At 39.0% G+C, this 20,957-nt stretch overlaps 1 protein-coding gene across 1 annotated transcript in view; it reads right to left on the bottom strand.

Moving 5' to 3' along the window:
- Positions 1 to 4,190: 4,190 nt before the first annotated feature.
- MET (MET proto-oncogene, receptor tyrosine kinase) overlaps positions 4,191 to 20,957 on the bottom strand; it is a 91,440-nt gene continuing 74,673 nt past the window's right edge. The window contains exons 12-20 of the mRNA XM_074903133.1: positions 18,904 to 19,060; positions 17,955 to 18,095; positions 15,324 to 15,554; positions 12,856 to 12,936; positions 12,064 to 12,245; positions 10,429 to 10,538; positions 7,746 to 7,911; positions 6,706 to 6,842; positions 4,191 to 6,563 (exon numbers count right to left, since the gene is read on the bottom strand). Coding sequence (XP_074759234.1) covers positions 6,353 to 6,563; positions 6,706 to 6,842; positions 7,746 to 7,911; positions 10,429 to 10,538; positions 12,064 to 12,245; positions 12,856 to 12,936; positions 15,324 to 15,554; positions 17,955 to 18,095; positions 18,904 to 19,060 — 1,416 coding nt within the window. The 3' untranslated portion in view covers positions 4,191 to 6,352. The remainder of the gene's footprint in view (positions 6,564 to 6,705; positions 6,843 to 7,745; positions 7,912 to 10,428; positions 10,539 to 12,063; positions 12,246 to 12,855; positions 12,937 to 15,323; positions 15,555 to 17,954; positions 18,096 to 18,903; positions 19,061 to 20,957) is intronic.

Raw genomic sequence — 20,957 nt, 5'->3', positions numbered from 1 at the left:
CATTCACTCTCCTAGACATAGACATAGGCAAACATACTTTAAAATAATTTTTATGTATTTGTATTTTTATGATGGTCTTAAGAAAACCCTGCTGCTATAAATTGATATCAAGATACCTAGCAAATATATTTTATCATTGTTGTTGCAGATGTACAAATATTTTTCCAGGATATTTTTGAGTAAACTTAATATTCATAAAAAGAAGTAGAAATAGTCCTGACAGAGATGCCCTTTATTTACCTGCATTTCATATTGCAGCCGAGATTAATGCTTGTCAACAAGGTGAGTTTGTTTTTAGCACTTCAGTGACATGATTTAACATTCACGGGGACTGCATCGGCCTGACAAACTCTTACTTTCTTTCCATCTGATTCAGAGCTGTAATAATTTGGTGCTCAGAGGTGTATGGAGGACATGAGCAATGCTGGAGCTTTTTTACAATTATTGAACTGTTGACCTTTGAAAGAAATACTTTTGAATGCTGTTATGGCTCTTGTGGTCAGGTGGCATACATGGGTATGGCAACCAATTTAATTTACAAACTACTTTCAGTAGACACATTTCCAGTAACTGAAAATGAATGAAGAAACTATTCAGGCAATTACTTTTCTCTACAAAATGAAAAATTTACATGGTGAGAGTGTTTTTGACTCTTGCGGATAGTTGTCTTTCCTGTAGCTGTAACCTCTTCTAAGGAAGGGCTTTTCTTAAGAAAACCATTAGCATGCAACTGGAGTTGGATGTGACTCACTCCTTCTTACGTCCCACTTGCTGACTAGAGTATATGTATTGTCACATCATCGCATGTGTTTGCCATGGATTCTGCACCATGAGCTCCAACAGGCTGCAGCTCTGCTGTCTTTCTTAAATTGCCTTTATTTTTTATGAGCTGCATAAAAGATGGAGGATATACTGCTGTTGACTGAAGGCCTTTTTTCCTTTCTAATTAAAGCTCAAACTATATTTTTAGCATTTGCGTTCAGTTTTGTTGCACTTGCAAAGCATGCCAGTGGCCCCAGTGAGCTGCAACCTCATGGCAGCAGAGGTGTCCATGTTTGGTCATGCACCCTAAAGTTTTTGGTAAGAATACTTTTCACATCCTAAAGGAGGATATTCAGCTGTCATTTGTACCACAGGGCTCAATGTGCACTCGGTAATTAGAACTCTGGCAAGTGTTAATACATAGCATTTGTAGAACTGCACAGGGCCTCAGAGGCCCAAACAAGGATGACTTCCCTGTTAAACTGTTGCGATGAACGTGAGATTTTTGGCAGATACTAATGAACCTCCTGATGGCACTAGGCTGTGGCACAGTACTGACTACTGAAAGAGATAAGTGCATGGAAACCAGATTAAATGAATCCCTCTTCTTTGGTGTTCTACCTTGAATTTTGCAAACAAAATCCTATCAAGCATGACCTACAGTTTCTGGCTATATTCACTTAAATCCCTCCCCACAACCATGTTCCTTTGGTGAAGCTGAGAGCCTTTTAAGGCTGCAGACCCAGAAGGTCCGTCTGCTACCATGAGGCTTTCTGTGCTAACTTCAGACTCAGGGAGAAAGGGATGAGGTGACAGCAGAGGAAAAAGACATCTCAGTGTACCTCGCCTCCTCCCTCTAACTCCAAATCAGCTAACAACTGAAAAACTAGAAGTCCAGCATGGTCTACATGTCAGAGTCTCACGTTTAAGCCTGATTTGGCTGGACTGCACCTGAATGCAGTTCAGCCAGGAGGGTCTCCCTGGGCTGACCCCGGCAGGGATTTACCATCGGCTGAGGGTCTCTCCCCAGGTGTGGTGTGTCCTGAGGAGCCTCCTGGCTCTGGAAAGGAAAGCACCAACGTTAATAGTAACACCAGCAATGTTCCTTACAAAGCAGAAACCTTTTCTCTCTGTCCCCCAGGAGGTCATGAAGCAGCTACAAGTGCTTGACGTTAATCAGAAAAGAGTCTGTCAGTATCCTCATTGGAAATGATTACACCTTGAGCATTAGCAGGTGGATGGGATTTCAGAAGACAAACTCAGGTTTAATATCAGAGCACACAGTTCCAGGGTGAGAGATTGATCTCTTCTGGGCTGGTGTCAGCAAGTTGTTCTGAATTCTCCCTGCTGTGTGTGAGATCACAATTTCTTGTAAATGTTTTTACTAATCAGTCTGGCAAAATCCTCAGGTTTCCTGTGTCCTTCTTCAGTGCTCGGAATACTCAGTTCATGACCTATTTGTTAAAAATAATGGAAATCAGAATTTCTCAGGAGTAGATGTTTTGTTTAGTGAGTAAAAAACCTATTAGGATTTGTATTTTCTTTATGTGCTATGATGTTTCCCTGTGATATAGTGTTATGGCTGAATTCCAGAAATGAAATTTCTGAATGGGGAGTTTCATGCTTAGGTTTAAAATTATTCTGATGCCCTTTTGTGGTTGCTCACCTGTACTGCTTCTGCTACTGTAACAAAAACTCCTCTTCATTTATTTACATAAGGCTTGTAGATCCATTATTTATGATTGAAAATTAGCAATATGTAAAGCCTTAGCAACCCAATGGTACAGCGTATCATTTCCCTGGATTTTAGAAATCTTTAATATTGTAGGATGTATTAAAAATCTTTTTTAATATAGGCAAGTTATTTAAAATTATTAATAGTGCACTAAAAAAATTTGTGTGAAATCAATAGGAAAATTTCAGTGGGGTGAGGATATCCCTCCCTATTTTTTTAATATCTTGGCTTTTATGTAGCATATCTGTTAGGCAATGTTTTGACCATGGGCCATGTCTGCTGTTAATATTCATGCAGGGGGAAGGCTGCCAGTTAAGTCAGTAAAGATCAGCTGCAGTACCTGGTATAAAAAAGTTACTAGGATAAAACTGAGCATGGGAAGCTTGTGATTCTGTTGACCCTTTCAAAGATGCAATATATCGCATCCTTTAGAAATCGTGAGAAGTAATCAGAGGAATGTGTTACAAATCTGGTATTTAATACAAGTTCAGACCATCATTAGGCTGTATGTTATGCTGGCTTAGATTGAAGACCCTGGTATTAATAGGGGACTGTGGTAAAACCTTGGAGGCTTTTCAGGAAAATTGGAAAATATTGGAAAATAAATTAGATGTAAATAATTAGAATAAAAAAATTCAGTCCTTTTAGCTGGATTTGGCTTATGACACAACAGAAGAATGTTTTCATCCTTAGCTGCTATTTTCAATGCCTTTTTTCCCCAAAATACACTTTGAGTTGAAACTGAGCATATGTTTTGTTAAGAAGTGAATGTGTCTGGGGAAAGTGTGTTTGATGTTGGCTTGCTTGATATTTTGAAATTACAAGAACATATAAATGCTGGTTTTAGTGAGCTGAGACTTTGTGCATTAAAATGTTTGAGTGAACTGTAAGATGTCCCCCTGAGGTAAGCTGCTGGAGAAATGAGCTTGCAGTGTCACCTGGCTTAAGAGTGGCACAGGACAGTGGATGTTGCAGTGTTTGTGGGGTACCACAGAAGTGAACTTGTGAATTCAGTGGGAGGCATCTAATATAACTGGGAGGAAATGTGTGGGAGAAGAGTAAGGCTGCCTCCTGTTTCCCCAGAAGAACCAAGACCCCTGGGGACTGCAATGCCTTCTCTCTTCAGGTGTCACAGATACAGAATCATCTAGGTTGGAAAAGACCTTGAAGATCCAATCATAAAGCACCTTGCAGAGATGAGACGTGTGATGGATGACAATGAGGAACATAGGTTCAGCTGCTTGAAGCTTCTTGTGGATCACAACTGATGAGGGAGCTTGGATGCTAAACACAAGTGCTGGCATCCATGTTGGGCCAAGCAGGTACTCTTTACAATGATGCTTCAATTCTGAGCTTCACCTGTCACCCCCAGCTCTAAATGCATGAAGAGTTTTAAGGCCTTGCATGGGTGAAGCCTGCGGTTAGGCAAGAGACTTCCTAGTCAAACAGACCATGCCGTACTTGTTCACAACAAATGTTCTGCAACTTTCTCTGATCTGTTATTGGGTAGGAGGCTGATGAACTGTGTGTTTGATTTACTGGTGCACTCTCCATATTTTTACATTTCTGAATTGTTTCCTCTCTCGCACAGTTCCACAGGTTGCTCTTCCCATGTTAGTTGGAAAAAGCATAGACTTTTATCAGCTTAACAGTTAAATGTTAGCAGTAGTTAGAGCACTTGGAGCATAAAGTATTACAATAATTTTAATAACGTTTATTAGGTCATAACAACAACTATAAACATAAGTACCATTCAGCTCTTGAAGATATATGAACTTACTAACACCAAATCTTTACCAGAATCACGTATTCTTACAGGTGTCCCAGACACAACATTAACTTTATTAAGCAAAAGTTCATAAATAGTAAAAATGTCCTCTGTTTCACATTGCAGCGTTCCTCAAGCATGTATGTACAAGTTTGGAGTATCTTCTCCAAATCTATGTGTCATAAACTTCCTTAGCTGTTTTAACAACCATAGAGATGATTTTTTTTTTTTTTGCCTGCAGCAAAGCCTTTTGTCCTTGAGCAATCTAAAATTAGTATTGCTCTCAACAGACATGAAAGTTTGTTTCTGAAATGAAAGTGGTGATGAAACACAATGCAATATTATCTGCTCATGGTTTGCCTACACACTCTGCCCTCATTATAAATCTTTCAGTTATAACACTGTCTTCCAAGAGCAATATATCTCCCTTATATCAGTTCTTTATCCGTACTACCTTGCTAAAGATCTTAAAATGGTTGGCTTGCAGCAACGGAGATATTATGCTTAGGGTGGAGTGTGTTTACAGTCTGTTCTCTTCCTTTTTAATATTTACACAGCATTTTTTTTAAGGTTGCTACAATTTATGAATCATGTACGCTGACATACATTTTCTGAAATGTTCACAGTGCAGTATTTTGTGGCCTAACCAAACTTTGTAAATGTCATTAAAAATAAACTTTTTTTTAAATATAAAAATAGAATACTTTATGTGTTTACACCAACAAACCCAGTTCTATCCTATACTAAACAAGCTATACAGTAGTATGCACAGAATTCCACAGGAACAGAAATTACATGTGATGTTTGCCCTAAAGCTATAGTACTCTTCCCTAATGAATGAAAGTTTTATCTTCTATCTCTTTTCAAAATTGTTTCTCTGGTCATAATTTAGAAATAAAAGTAGGTATCATAATTCACTGGGTTGTGTGATCCAAGAAGAGGCTGGGGGGATGTAAAGCTGTGTCTTCTTTTGATGGGTCTTCTCAGCTCTTCAGGGCTGGCATGAAGAAGTTATCAACATTCCTGCTGTGACAGTGTCTTTTTAGGTCGGGGCTGGCTGCAACGCCTCTGCTCTTTACTCACCTTTGACAGCAGCTCCACCCAAGGGTAGGTGGCAGAGCTTCAGCTACTTGCTGTGTGATTCACCAGACAGCAGCTCCATAAGGTTGCCAGCCTGCCTGTCTCCTCTTCCTCTCTAGAATAATGCTGCCCATATTACTACATCCCAGAGATGAGTCTGGCATTGAATATGAATGCCTTCAACTTTTTGTTCTCAGAGAGTGGTTAATTCTTTATTGAAAGAATGGAGGCTTTGCATTTTTCAGTGAGAGATCTGCTGATATAGTCTGTTTGACTCAAATAAGTGGTTGAATGTTGGAATAAAGTTGACACTAGGAATGCTTTAAACTAGATGATTTTCCCTTCATTTTATGTACCGTCTGACTACACCAGAGGACTGGCAAGGCTGACATACTTATTTTACTGCACACCATTTTCTGATGTTGATTTCTGTTAAGACATTTACCATGAGGCTGGCTCTCTTGGCTGCCTATGTTCTAAGAAAGCTTGTTGGTGTAGTGCAAAAATCTGAAGTTTGGACACTGTAGGAGGAAAATATATTTTAAACTCTTGTAAATCTCATTGTTTGTCTTAGCTTTTTGTGTGAAAACAATTTCTGTACTGCTCATTATCCTAAGGTACATGCAACAGTAATAGTCCTTACAGCCATACTGACTGGTATTCTACTTTCTCCTTCAATGGCATTAATGATGAATTTTTGTTCTTGTGTCTGAGCACACATTAATGAGACCTAGTGGGAACTACCTCTGGATGGTAGCACACAGCTTTTCCGTTTGGTAAATTGATGCAGTTGTCCAAATACTTGAAAATTATGGTGATGGTTTATAGAATCCCATAGCCTTAAACAGTATGATATCATGTCCTTGTACTAGTGCAACTTGGGCAACAACATAAACATGTGCAACAGTGTTCTCACGAAGACAGGGCAGTAAAAACTAGCGGACAAAATGTTTTGTTTTTTGTTCGTACAACTAAGAATGGATTTTCCTCTATTTCGGACATACCCGTCATGTGTCAACATCCATGTCTGTGTTGTCTTGTGATGATAGAAGAGAAGGATAGGGAGCAATGCACTTCACGTTGACATAAGTAGCATTGACGTGAACATAGTGTTCCCCAATAAAAGTGGAGAAGATTGTTGATATTTTTGAAACAAGTTCAGAAAATGCTGGACGCATCTCAGGTTTTGGATGCCAGCACTTCAGCATGACTTCATACCTGTCATTCAAATAAAAAACTGTTCAATTATGAAATCATGTAAAAAGGAAAAAAAAAAAACCCTCTTCCGTCCCACAGTCACACTTACTATAATATTAGAATCAGCAGCATTTGCAAAAGGCTTTGCAAACTATTTACTTACAGTGGGTCAGGGCAGTATTCAGGTTGTAGCAGCCTTCTTCCTTGTAACAAGTAAACAGTTATATCAAAAGAATTTACATCAGGATAAGGTGGTGCCCCTCTTGTCATAAGTTCCCATAACAACACACCAAAAGACCACTAAGAAAAGAAAGAGATAAATAATGTTATAGGGTTGGAGGGCTTTACATTCCAGTTTTAGAAGATAGTTTGACAGATTTAATCATTCAAATGCATGGATTTTCCCTTTGAAAAGTTATTTTACTGCATTCATCTTTCTTTTAAGTGGGCTAATAAATGCTGTAGGGACTTGAGGAGCCACTTAAATTGGAGCCAGCAAAACTCAACTAAGTAAATGAAAGAAAATAAAAGCCTATAGGCCTGTTACTTAGCTGGTATAAATTGGCAGACATATTTTGAGGTTAATGGAGGTCTGCCAATTTACATGAGCTGATGATCTGACTAACCCTGTGTAAATACATACTGAAGAGAATATACATGGTGAAAATTCTATGCATCACAGGCTAATTTGAATCTGGATTGAAAGGAGAGCTAAAATACAAGCTGATCCAGCCAACTAATGACTTCATCTTATAATTTTTTCTTCATAAACAGCCAGGTAATACTTGAGATTGCTGTAGGCAGTCAGTAAGTATTTATAAAGCAAATGAAATCTTTTTGAGAACCATTACATTTTACAAGTCTCAGACTTAACCTGTTTTGTCAAGCTTTCCAGAGCCCCTTCTATAGCAGGGTTCAGCTCCAACCTGGCTTCTTGGAATGTCCTTTAATTCCCCTGGAGTGGGATTAAACTCCTAATTCTTTCCTGATCAGTAACAGATAACTAGGTCAACAAATTGTTGCTTTGTGATTGGGACAAATAGCCTTTCTGGATTTAGAAACAGTCTCTTATTCTTATATGAACTAAAGTTAGATTCAAATACAAGTTTTGGGTTGGAGTCAGTCCATTCATTAAATACTAGATACATGTCTCAGGTAATATAAGAGAAATTAATAGGTGATACAAATATTGTTGTACATTACCACATCTGACTTTGTTGTGAACTTCTGGGTTTGTAAACTTTCTAAAGCCATCCATTTCACTGGGAGTTTAGCTCCTGTTTTATTGTGTACACTGTAGTATTCTTTATCATAGACATCTCTAGCAAGACCAAAATCAGCAACCTTGACAGTGAATTTTTCATCCAACCTAGAGAAATGACAAAAAGTATTATCTGCAACTGAGCACAGAAGATTTACAGTGATGGTGCATTATAACGAGTGACTTGCATTTTTGAGACCGTGACTTTGGAAGGCAGTAATTTATCTTGGATCTGTTAACTAATTTAACAGTGAAACAAAAAGTGCAGCAAGTATATTTGACACCCATTTAACACAGTGAATGAACTCAGGAAATTACTGATATTGTTTTGATAATATAATTTGAATTAAAGTTCTTTTAAAACAATTATATAAAAAGATTTTTGCTAATAGCCTATACATCCTGATTGAGTGCTACATCATTCCTTCCACAGCTGTTTCTTCTTCTGTATCCTTAGAGACCTCTCATTTTTATTTCCAAGTCAAGGCATCACCTTTTCTACTCACTCTCAATTAGATAAGGAAGGACCCATCATTATCTCAGTGACTGCCTGTATATAATAATGTAGTCTTGTAACTAAGGATATGTCTGTACTGGGAAAGAATGGTGGCATAAGGAGAGTTCTGCTGGGGTTACAGCTCAGACACACCAGAAGATCTTCGTAGCTTTACTCCTCCTAAGCTTGATGTTTGTCCTGATAGGTGGTATCATTGTCAAAAAACAGACAGAGCATGGGTGTTGGCATGCTTAAGCCTATCCTTCATTTTATGTGCAGACCTAGCCACAGCAAACACTAGTTTTTGGGCTTCCTTACAGAATGACACAATCAGAATGGGTGAGGTTGGCAGGGACCTCTGATGATCATCTAGTTCACCACCACCTCCCCAGCTCAAAGCAGGGTCAGCTACTGCAAGTTGCCCAGGACTGTGACCAGTTGGGTTTTGAATATCTGCAAAGATGGAGACTCCACAACCTCTCTGGTCAACCTGTGCCAGTGTTCAGTCATCCTCACAATAAAAGCATTTCTTCCTATGTTTAGATGCGATTTTCTCTATTTCAGTTTGTGCCTGCTGCCTCCTGACCTGTCCCTGGGCACCACTAAGAAGACTCTGGCTTCATTTTCTTTACTCCACCATATCAGGTATTTATACGCATGGATAAGATCCCCCTGAGCCTTCTCCAGGCTAAACAATCCCATCTCTCTCAGCCTCTACAAATGGCATTTCCATCTTGAATTTATGATGCTTCTGTCTGGACAACTCTCTGGTCTATTGAAGTCCATCTGAATGGCACACAACCATCTGCTGTATTTACTGATGTAATAACTAAACCAGTACCAACGAAGGGAGTAGGAGGGAACTTTTATGGGTCAACAGGGGACAGTTTATGACATAGCAGCTTCCTGTACCTCTTCCAGGATAGTGGAATAGAGTCAAGAGTCCATGGGGACCGTATTTGCATCCTGGCTTCCTTTCTGATGGCCATTGCCATTGTGGCAGGGGCTGTGCCTCTGAGTGCTGGATTGCACGTGGCCACTGGGGAGTGTGGATCCTTAACCCTACACATCTTCCTCTCATGTGGCAGCAGCTCTCCAGGATCTGAAGTGGTGAGCCGTATAGAAGTACAAAAGCAGCCATTCAGTTGGCAAATACTGATAGTTGTTCCCTCCTCACCCGAGGAAGAGACAGTAGGCTGGAGGGAATGTCCTGTTACCACTATCTGGATTCTGATTAGATTACTTTTATCCAGTAACCCAATTCCTTTCTTCTTAGGAAACCTAAAAATCATGTTGCTTGTGGCTTTTTACCTCCCTTAAAAAAACAGCAGCTGTAAGAAAATGTTCCTTTTCAGAGGCTGTTCAGCTGCACAAGTGTGCACCCTTTGAAAAAATAAGAAATCTCATGTCACAGGTGAATAACCTTTTTGCACCCAGAGTTCCAGATTATGATGTCCTAAAAATAAACTCTAACATTTAATCCTGTACCTCATTAATTCACAACATAGGTGATGAATCAGCATAATAGTATCAGCAACTCCTGTATCAGTCTTTGTGTGAACTGAACTGTCTGGCTACCCAGACAACAGTAAGATTCTTTGCATTCTCTGATTTTTTAATGCTAATTTGTGTGCACAGTTGAGCCAAAGTAAGCTCATACTCATGTAATAAAAGATTACTGTCAAGAGGTCTCACTGGTGTTTCTTTGTGTTCCTGTTTTTCTCACAAAGTTGCCCTGTGTTTCTCTCCCTCCTGCTAGGTGCGGCAGCAGAGATGTGCTGCTTCTGAAGAGGTTGGGTGGAAGCACAGCAAGTTGAGACAACAGCAGTTTAACTTCCCTTAGGAGATGCCTTTTAAGCTCTCTAACCAATGATTTTGAGAGGCTACACTTTCACCTCAGCTTTTCTTATTTCCCACACTCAAAAAAAGCTTATGTGTAAGAAGTGAGCCCTTAACAAGCTGCGTAGCTCATCAGTATGCAAGACAAACATCAGTATAATTATGGGACCATGAAAAAAACACCCTATTCTGACTAAAAAAGCAGAATCCTGGAAACTGTAATTTATCTCATCTCACTGTTTTACACAGAAGTGTGTGATAACATGGCTGGATTAGATGTTTGTACTTACATACAGTTTCTTGCTGCCAAGTCTCTATGGACAAACTTTTTGCTTGCAAGGTATTTCATCCCTTTTGCGACCTGAAGGCCAAATCCAATTAAATCTTTTACCGTTGGGTTCTGTAAAATGCAAACATTTTGTGATACAGTGAATGCATAAGCCCAAGAAGCAGACTGGTTTTTGCGGTGACTCTCAGTTTTTGACACATCTATCTTGCTACCAGAATGATCAAGACAGGTTGATGCTTGCAAAATTGTCATGTTTAGGTTAAGTGCTTACCTCCAGTGAGGATACATGCTTTAAGATATCAGAAAAGCTGACAGACTCCAGAAGGGTGGAGTTGCAGAATAAGCAGCATGACCTGGACTGACACACAAAATTCACATTTGTGAACTTAAGAGTAATAGCATGTAACTCAGTGGAAGGTGCTAACTGTGAACTTGGAGCTCATCAGCTGGAAATGACCAAGAAAGAAGAGAGTCCTATTTGGGGCAAAATAAATGCAAGCTATCATCACTATGGTGCCATGGAAAAGGCAAAAGAGACCTCAGCAGTTACCAGAGGAATATTTTCCACAAAAATGGATAACTCTTTTCCTGGTCTACAAGGTGAGACCTTATTGAAAATGTTAAATATCAAAAGAAGTATAAACATACACCTGTAATTCTTTTATCCAACAGCATGACTTGTTATGCAATAGTAAGGTCCCACATTTTTGCGTTGTTGATATTGCTTCATATCATTTTCTTCTGTGGAACAACGCTGTTCAGCTGTGGTTATTATACCATTATTTTAGGAAGGACCATGATACTATTAATAGACAAGGGCCTTAGTGCTCGTAGAATGACAGAAGCTCAAAAGGGAAGAGGTCCCTACCTCAGAAAGCTTAACTCCCCCAACAATTTGTCAAGATGCAGGTTTTTTTGAATGGTACTGGCTATTGTTGATTGCCATAAAGGCAGGGACAAAATCCTATTGGCTCAGAAGTCGCTTTATATTGTCCTCACATTGTGAAGTGGGTGAAATACTACGGTATTAAGTGGGCTTACACTACCTGAGGCAAGACATACTTGAGAGAAAGCAGTGAGTCACATTTGAGAAATCTACAGTCTTCCAATGGAAACGAGGAAAATCTCTGATAATAGAGTACTCACAGTTTGTATAACAATTGTTGTTTTTCTTTCTTAAGATAAGGAGAAAAAATATTGATAGTAATGGGACTGTAACACTAGCTGGACATGAAAATCCCCTACCTTGGAGTTAGAAGAGCAGATGGTGATGACTGGCACAGCTGTGCTGAAGTCAACAGAGACATGCCAGTTTAAATCAGCAGATGGTTGGGCCCCTTGACTTAGACCTCATAAACACATTTGTTTATAAAGAGGCTTATGAATGGGAAATGAGAAATACTTATTGCTGGTAATTTCTGGGAAACATTCTAGAGCGGAATTTGAGGGGGAAGGGAAGGAGTGGCAGTGCTGTGGTCAGGCTTGGTGCCAGCCTAAGCAAGTGCCAAAGGTTAAGGTGTAGTAACAGCAACAACTTATAGACGTAATGTAATTATCAGACCTTATAACCTGTGGTGCTGGAGCAGGGCGTGGCTAGACTTGCATTACTGTTTGGTTGACCTCACCAGGTACTTACATGAGTCTCATTCCTAATGAAGTTTCGAAGATCTCCATGTTTCATGTATGGAAGAACAACTAAGGGGGATCCTTCATTGGGCAAACAGATACCCAGGAGTGACAGAACATTGGGATGACTGAAATCTTTCATGATTATTCCTTCTTTCAGAAATTGAGCCACTTCTTCCAGGTCTGTAATTCCTGAGAAATCCAGCAATAAAATGAGTTAATTAAAAGAAACCCAAACAAAATACAGTTAATTTCTGTACAGCATGTCATTGAACAACAAAGTGATAATAAGAAGCTACAAACATGCTCCCCACCTCCCACATTACAACTAGGTTATGTACATTGGTTTTCTTACAATGACCTAATACATTTTGTTGGTGATTTTAATTCCATTTCTCCTTTTCTTATGAATTATTTAGAAGTGAATAACAACACTTGAGTAAAGCCTTTAATAAATGTTGTTATAGTCTGTTCCTGTTTTTCCAGCAGCTTTGCCCATCTTTAGCAATTTAACTTCCAAACACAAATCTTCAGTAGTCAGTAGAAAAAAATTACACTGCCTTTCCTTCATTTTCCTGTATCTTTTCTTTGTAAAGGAAATAAATATATGGGTATGTCATTTGAGGTACAAATATATGCCAATGCCTTATGGTAATCTGAAGTCATTGGAATTGCTCCAGAGATAAATCTGATCCAGCTGCAACTAAGAATCTTTATTTGTGAAAGTACACTTCACTGTAATTAATTCACCCTGGTTATCTTTAGACTTATGGTAAAGTCTCACTATTAAACATGTACTCACTATTCAGTGACTTCACAGCACAATGAATTTTCCTGCCATCGTTATCCAGCAATGTCCCATGGTACACACACCCAAAATGTCCTGTGTAAAAAATGAGTAAGATTAGCTTTAACGTGGAAAATCAGCTTTCTGGTATTTTCCACTGGGTAGCAATTATGTTTTAAGAAAGTGATCACACTCCGTTACTGTCCAATTCCCCACACTTGTAATGTATACTTCATAACTAACACATAAAACTCCTATTACATAAAACCATTACATGAAATGAAAACTCTATTTGCAGCATAGCTGATATTTCTTGACCTAGATGGAGAGTATAAATAATGACAAGGCTGGTGCCACAACTGCTTCATGTTCTTGTAATGACTATGCACACAAAAACCATGTCAATCCATTCCCACCATACTCTCCTGTGAGATATATGTCAAAGGAGGGCACTGGAAGGTAGAAGGAAGCAGTTAGGAGCTGACATGACCACTGGATTGGTGGTTCCCAGTGGTCTGCAAGCTCGTGCTAAGTAGTCCACTGGATTGTACAGCCTTGATGCATCTTCAGTGGAAAGCTGCATAAGTAGGGTCACTGTGGGCTTACAGTCTCTGAGGTCTTGCTATTCCATGGAAAATGGTGAGTGTTAAAAGTGGTGTGTTGGCCATGAATGGTTTGTGAGTTACTCTACTGATGATGGACCACATCAGTGGGTGTCAGTCTATGGTGTCTGCTATGGCCTAGTTCCAAGTGTGAAATGTCACTAAAAGATCATGAGCAAAATTTGCCTTCTTTATCACAGTCTAAGTAGTGAAATAAACTATGAGGGGCACAGAAATCCTTCCTGATCCTGTGCTTTCCTGCAAAGTAAATAGGATAGTCTACAGAAACCTACTGTGGTGAAACCTACTATGAGAAGTCAGTGACTTGTTTGGGAAACAGAACTTGGAGCTCCAGGCAGGTGCATTAATTTATCCAAATCAATTTATGCACATGTAATGGTGGGCTTCCTTCACAGATGTACTATTTACTGGACACTTATATTAGTATTTGCAGTTAGGAAGCAAAGTAATTTTTTATCAAGTGTGAGTTCTGCAGAGAACAAGACTATCTGAATAATTCTACTAGGTTCCAGTCCGAAGCACTGTTCAGAGCCCAGCGGGCTTTGCTTTTGGCTCAGGGTAAAATTAATACAAAGTTTGTTTTATAAAAACAACTAGAATCCCATCAGACCACAGATTGTTTGGAGCCTGGGCACAAATCCTAAAGCTTGGATTGGGTGTGTCTAAAATATTTTTGGGTTGGGTCTAGTTATGGAGGAGAAAATTTAAAATGGTTAATTATATTGGTGTCATTCCTGTTATTTTTCAACATTTAAAAAATGGGAAATTACTTGGACTTTTCTGAAACAAGAAAGAAAAGAAAAAGGCCCACCCTTGCTTTGGGGATGATGAAGTGTAATACATGGAAGGGAAACACACTGACTGATTTGTGGCTGTTTTCCTGCAGAAGAGACACTAGGAATATAATTTATAGCCAAATTTTTATCAGTATTCTGATAGTCAACAAGAGACCTCTCGGGCATAATCTGTAGAAGTACTGAAAATCCAATTTCTACTTGAGTTACTAATAGGTAACTCAATAGTACAGAGTTTCATAAAGGTCCCTAACAGAAATGCTGGCTTGGGCTATGAAAGGAGGAAACCTGCTTACAGAGATGTAAAGGAATGACTGATGGGAGAAATTCTGAAAAATAGGGGACGTGCTGTATCAGGTACAAAAATAAAGTGAAGTGAATCAGGAGCTATGCATTACTGCAGCTGGGATGAGAGAGGGATGAGGGGAATGGTGAGCCTTTGGCTGGAGGAAAAAAACCTGAGTTCCTCAGAGCTGGGGGGAACTTGTGAAGAGAAAAGAGGTGTGGGCATTTCACCTGGCCCATGGCGACTTTTCCTGAATGCACTAGTAACTGCAGGAGTTTTCTGCATCATGTAGCAAACCTGCCAGCTCTCATGGCTCTCATGCCAGCTCCAAGTCTGAGGCCACTGGTGCCCCCACATCAGCATTCTCTGCCATTTAGGTGTGTGCCTTAGGCTGGTGCAATATTCTGCGACAGCCTCACTCCTGCACTGCAGCCTCATGGATCAGAAGCCCTGGCTGAGCTTTTCTGTAGCCTGTAAAAGGGTGAGAGTGAGGCAGCTGAGGGGGAGCCAGCAAGTATCTGAGTTCAAAAGAGCCCCATTAATTGGAAGATTCTTTCCTCCCTCTGGTGTCTTGTCCAACTGATCAAATGCACAACCCTTCATCTGACTTCAAAGATGAGCCCCTTGGTTCCCCCCTTTATCTAGTGCATGGGATGCAGTGCTGCAGGAGGTAAAAAGCTTGAAAAAAACCTCTGCAAAGACATCTTATTCAGAATGGTTTATAATGAATGGGTGTGCAAAAAGAATAGCAGTTTGCAAGGTAAAAGTCACAGTACCTACCTCTTCCTATCACTTCACTGAAGTGCACGATCAGACTGTCAGCACCAATAACCACATGCTGCACTTCTTTGACCAGGTCGGGATTTAAGGCACTGATGTCAATGTGGACATTAGTCTGGAGAAGTGGGCTGGCTAAATCTGAGTCTCCGCTAGACAGAATTGGGGAGAGGTCAGAGTGAGGATACTGGGCAGGTCTGCACGATCCGTTTTGAGACATGCTTGGAAACTGATCTGCAAGATGAACAGAAACTGTTATAATCCTTTCAGACTTCTCCTTGGAAAAATGAAGAGTTTTATTTCACTGGTAAGCAAGGTTTGAGTTTATCAATTTGCAAGTGGCTTGGCTTTGCAGAAGTTTTGGTCACAAAGGCAAAATGAAAATATGCATTGCTACTCTGCCAAAATCCAGGAAAACCATGTCACTAGAAATTTATGCTTGTCTCAGCTCTACTTTTATGAAAGTAAATGGCAAAACTTCCACTTTTCTGAGGGGATGGAATGAAGCCTTGTAACTTCTGGCCAAATATACGTTGTATTATTTCTAGTAATTGGGAGTAACAAGAGTAAAATAGAAAAAAATGACAGTGATATGAGAGTAGGAAGTAGTGAATTAAAATCATGAAACCTTTTATTATTGTCATGTTCTAATTTGGTAGGAAACTTTACTTTTCATGAAGGTTTCCAAACTGCTGGTGGCTAGCTATATTTATCCAATGGTAAATATTCAACCAGGGAAATGCCTAGAGGTGATTCATATCCTGTAACTGCTGAAGATAATACAGTTGGTGCTACTCATGAAAATAACACGAGCCAGCGGATTTAAAATAGCAGAAATTAAAATGTTTCAGTCAATCAAAGAATATTTGTTTGAGAAAATAATTTCTGTCAACAGCATGTTGTTCAGTATTTTAATTTTTGTTTAAAAGATTTTTTTTAGTGTTTTCTGTAAGAGAATCAAAGAAGTTTAATTTACACCAATTTCAGTCTGGAATGATTCTAGTGGAGTCAATGAGCAGAATTTAGCTCAGGGTCAAAACTTTAAAAAGGAAATAATTTTAATAACAGAAATTATCAGATATTTTATCACAAAGAGTAAAAGATGTTGTACAGACATGCTTTATATATGTATGTATAAAACTTGGGAAATTTTCATATAGTGCTGTTATCACTCTAGGTGCTGAGAAGAACTCAGTGCTGCTCTATCTAGAAGCAAAAGTACAAACTCTTACAGTTACAAACCCACATTTATGTCACCAAGGGCAAATATCTATTTAATAATCACAGTAAAATACTCTAGTCATGGCTGCAAAATAATTTTTACAGCTGCTACATGTAAATGTGCATGTTTTCTAATGTTCCTGTCATTTTATACTTTGACATTAACTGACATAAACATTCCTACAGGAACATTAAGTGAACCCCCTTCTTGGGTCTGCTTTGCTAGTGCACAGTGGCCCCAGGACCACTGCAGATTTACCTTCCACCATGGATTTTTGCATAGTTTTGTCTCATGTACCACTTTCCCTTCTAACCAGTGGCACAGGCTTTCCTTTCTTTTTCCTTTGGGAATCTTTCAATCAAGAAACTTCCTGTGCGAGCTGGCGGTGGCAATTAAAGAATCATAAAGGAAGCTGGGAATAGGCCTGGCTCTCAAACAGCTCTGCGATTGGGGATTACAAAGGTGGAATAAGGGTTTGAAGTGATTTTTACCGAGTTGTAAACAACGGTACCTGAAATAGTACAAGACTGTGTCTATAGCATGACTAACAAATTTCTGTGATATTTTAAATATCATATTATGGTACTCCTATATAGTTAAAGACTCTTTAATGGTAATCACAGAACACGGTCTCCACACGTCTTACAGGACGTGTTCAGCCTAATTTATGACAAGCTCAGCTGAGTGCTCTTCTGGAGAATACACTCTAAAATGGTGTTATAAGGCACAAAAAAGTATACAGCATAGGGTTTTTTTTTCCCTCATGCCCACAGGCCTGAAAATGAACAGCATGTTTTTTGAGACTGGCATCTCAGCACACATGGACCTCCACTCAGCTTGTCACAGCTTTTACATTCTTTTAGCTTAATTTTAAAAATCAACATCTCTGTGTCATACAATGTGCCATTTTATAGGAGGGGCATGAACAGACAAAAGAATATCTGTTCACAAAACTCCATGTCCCATGTTGGGCAGACTGAACTGTTTTGTAATGACTGTATGAAGTCACTGTGACACATTAAACCTATAGCCACTAGATGCTATCTTAAAAATAACTTTTTTCAAAGTGGATTTGCGCATGGTGTGATGGACCTCATGATAACACAAAATTGTTGTATCCACTAGCTCCTAATAAATTGTGGGGCATGCTTCCAGAGTTTCTACTAATGTATTCTATATATTCCTCCAACCTGAGTAAAAGTAAAAATCCTTTGCACCTTAATCTTGGGAAGCACCTGAGAAGCTCAGTTCAAATAGCAAGCTTGTGAACACATGAAAGTGCCAAAAAATGAAGACAGAGACAAACCAGATGAGAAACTGAAATTAAGATATTGATCAAAATAGCTATCATCTGAAGACATGTGAAAAGATATATAAAATATAAATTGTACAGATTCATAATAGAGGCATACCTTCTAGAAAAGTTGATCTGTAGTCTACAGATTCGCTTGAAACCATTTCTGTCGTTGGACTTACACTCCTCGCACTCACCAGCCTGTCAAGGTGAGGAGTGTGCACTCTGCCATCATAACGCACTAGGTCAGTTCCCAGATCTGAAGTGGGATGAGAAAGAAATATTAGAAAACCCTCATGCTCACTGTGTGCCAACATTCATTTAGGTATTTATTTAAGTTTAGACATTATGCTCTGCTGGGAAGCGGGTTGGGTTGTTGCTGCGGCAGACATGCGCAGGAGCTGAACTTGAGCTATTTGTGTAGCACAAGATTTGCTGTAATTGTGTTAAACCCCACTCTTGGCCACATTGGAAGATCCAAGAGAGCTCTGAAGCCTCTGGGACCAGCTTTGTGATCTGACTATGATACTGTGTCAGAACAAGACCTGGTTATACACTAGCTCCCTTCTTCCTCCTGCCTTGTGTTGTGCAGCAGTTCCCACTGGAAGGAAACCCGGACATGGGGGTCACAGAAGAGGCACACTCTGACCAAGTTCATGATTTGGGTGACCAGGAGACCAGGACACTGCAGTGCTCTGTGTCTCGCACAACTTGGGCATAGTCTGGAGAACTACAAGGCAACTGGATGAAGCTGATGTACTTGTGATTTCATGCATGCCATTTACCCATCCCCTCTTCCAATGCTGATTGGTGAAGAGATATTACTAAGTTTTCTTAATAGCTCAGAGTTCCTCTGAAACCCTTCTCCTTTTGCCATAGTGTGGCCCTTCACCCAGCTCAGGCAAGTGCCAGGGGCCAAAATGTAGTTAAACATTGAACTTGATTGCAAAACCTCTGTAGACAGGTTACAGCATGGCGTTGCACAGCAGTTAAACAATACAGAAATTGCTGTCAGTTTTTAAAATGTAAGATATAATAATGGAATGATGGAATTGACTATGATGAACCTTTAATTTGTTTCTTCTTCCTTCTCCAGAGGAAAAACATCAAAAAGATAAAAATAAAAACTGATGTTGAAACAACTCCAGCAATTAGTCCTGTGAAATTCTGATCTTGCCGGATCAGCACTTTTCCTATAACTGTTGACAAAACTTCTTGCTTCCACTGAAAAAAACAAAGATAAAATAGTTTGATGATTTCAAAAGACAAGTAAGAAGTAGATTATTAGTACTAAAGTATGAAATAATATGTCTCATATGTACATTAAATCTTGATTTTGTGATGCTGTACTGCGATAAAACACTGGGAGTGGAGAAATTGTTATATTGGTGTATGCCAAAAGCAGATCTACATTTTTATGATTTATTACATGCCTTCCAGAGCTCTGGTAGTGACACGATTATGTATGTGCTACACCACACACATGACATACACTCACACATCCACTCTGGATAACAGGGTCCCACTGCTACCAGATGTTAATTCAGAATGCTACATTCATACTTTTACTCAAATGGTGCATGGAAATGTATGAGCCTATGGATATATGGGCTGAGATGTAAGTTAAAAAAAATAGCCCAAATGTCTTTAATATGTGTCTTTCTGGCATAAATACGCTGTAACATCAAACTCTCTCTCTGTTGACAATGTGCCTGCATTTTGGTTCCCAAGGTCACGTGAGCCTGTCCCTTGCCAGTTTCTAACTTGTCAACAGTTTAAAGAAACAAAACAAAACAAAAAACAACCCCTCAAATCAACAACCAAACAAACATGAAGCAGATAACAGGGAAAAACTGTTTTAGGTCACACAGTGCTAGCTCAATCAGTAGGAATGCATTTGGCCATCTTTTCTCTTCCTCCTGTGGAATTCGTTCCTCGGGGTACTGTAATGATGGATTTGTCTGTCAAAAGAGCAAATTTTCTTCTTCACTGGGCAGACTGCAATTTCTGAGGCTCCTTGCCAGTAAACAAATAGAAACCTTATTTAACCCCTTTATGTTGTGTACTTTTCTACATATGAAATACATGTTATGTATATCTGTTTCTTAGAGGTTAAGGAAATATTACGTAGTAGAACTGACTGTAGTGCCAATCCCAGATGCATATGTAAAAAGATGAACCGGTACAGAATGCAGTATGTGCACAATTATTATATGAAACTAGGCATTTACAGGCTCAGGAAACCAAAAGGAATGCTGCATATAATTTTATAGTTTGCCTGATACATCCAAGAAATTTAATTTGTACTTTTCAAATTAAATTAACAATAAAATAAATTAATATTTACTGTATTAATAAAGCAAATTAGTTATTACTATTTACTTAGATTGCAGTAGCACATAGGAATATCATTCATGGCCCAGGACCCTACTGAGATGAATGCCATAAAGACACAGAAAACAATAGATGGTTCCTGCTCCAAACAGCTTACATAGACTTTGATCCTAATCACACTTAGATGATTGGCAAAGTCTCCACTGTTTTCAGTGATTCAGAGTCCATGACAAGCAAATTTCATAGTTTAAAGGTAATCTCATTCCGCTGTCATTTTCATTTCTTTATATTTAAAAAAACATACAAAGATACTGAAAGATTTATGTCTTACTCTATGAATCAGTAGGTCAAAACTCTCTGCAATTTAAATTTGCAGTAGCAGTCTGAATGACTCTAGTGAGACCACCTTTTGAACAATAGTGGAACTGGAAACATTTGTCCTAAGTGTCTGCATCTTACAAAAAGAACTCAACTGAAATTATAAAAAGCAGAGAAAAAATTATTCAGAAAGGATCTGATCCTCTTGACTGCAGCAAATTTTTTGCTGAAAAAGGGGCTTATGAGCTCTGAAGTAAACCTACTCCATTACAGCTTCCCATTCTTCCCCATATGTTTCCTCTTGTGTTTGACTTAATAATTGTAATTCTATTTCTGTGCTTAGTTTAGGTCCTACTTGGTGCCTAAGGCTCCAGAAAGTCTCTTTACAAACAGGTAATAACAAAGATGATAATATTCCTTTTAAAATAGTCTATATTATTTGAATTTCCATCCCAAACAAACAGGGATA

This window comes from Athene noctua, chromosome 3 (assembly GCF_965140245.1).
Source record: "Athene noctua chromosome 3, bAthNoc1.hap1.1, whole genome shotgun sequence".
NCBI classification, from domain to species: Eukaryota; Metazoa; Chordata; class Aves; order Strigiformes; family Strigidae; genus Athene; species Athene noctua.
The sequence above is the reverse complement of the archived record's forward strand: the minus strand, read 5'-3'. Positions and strand labels throughout refer to the sequence as shown.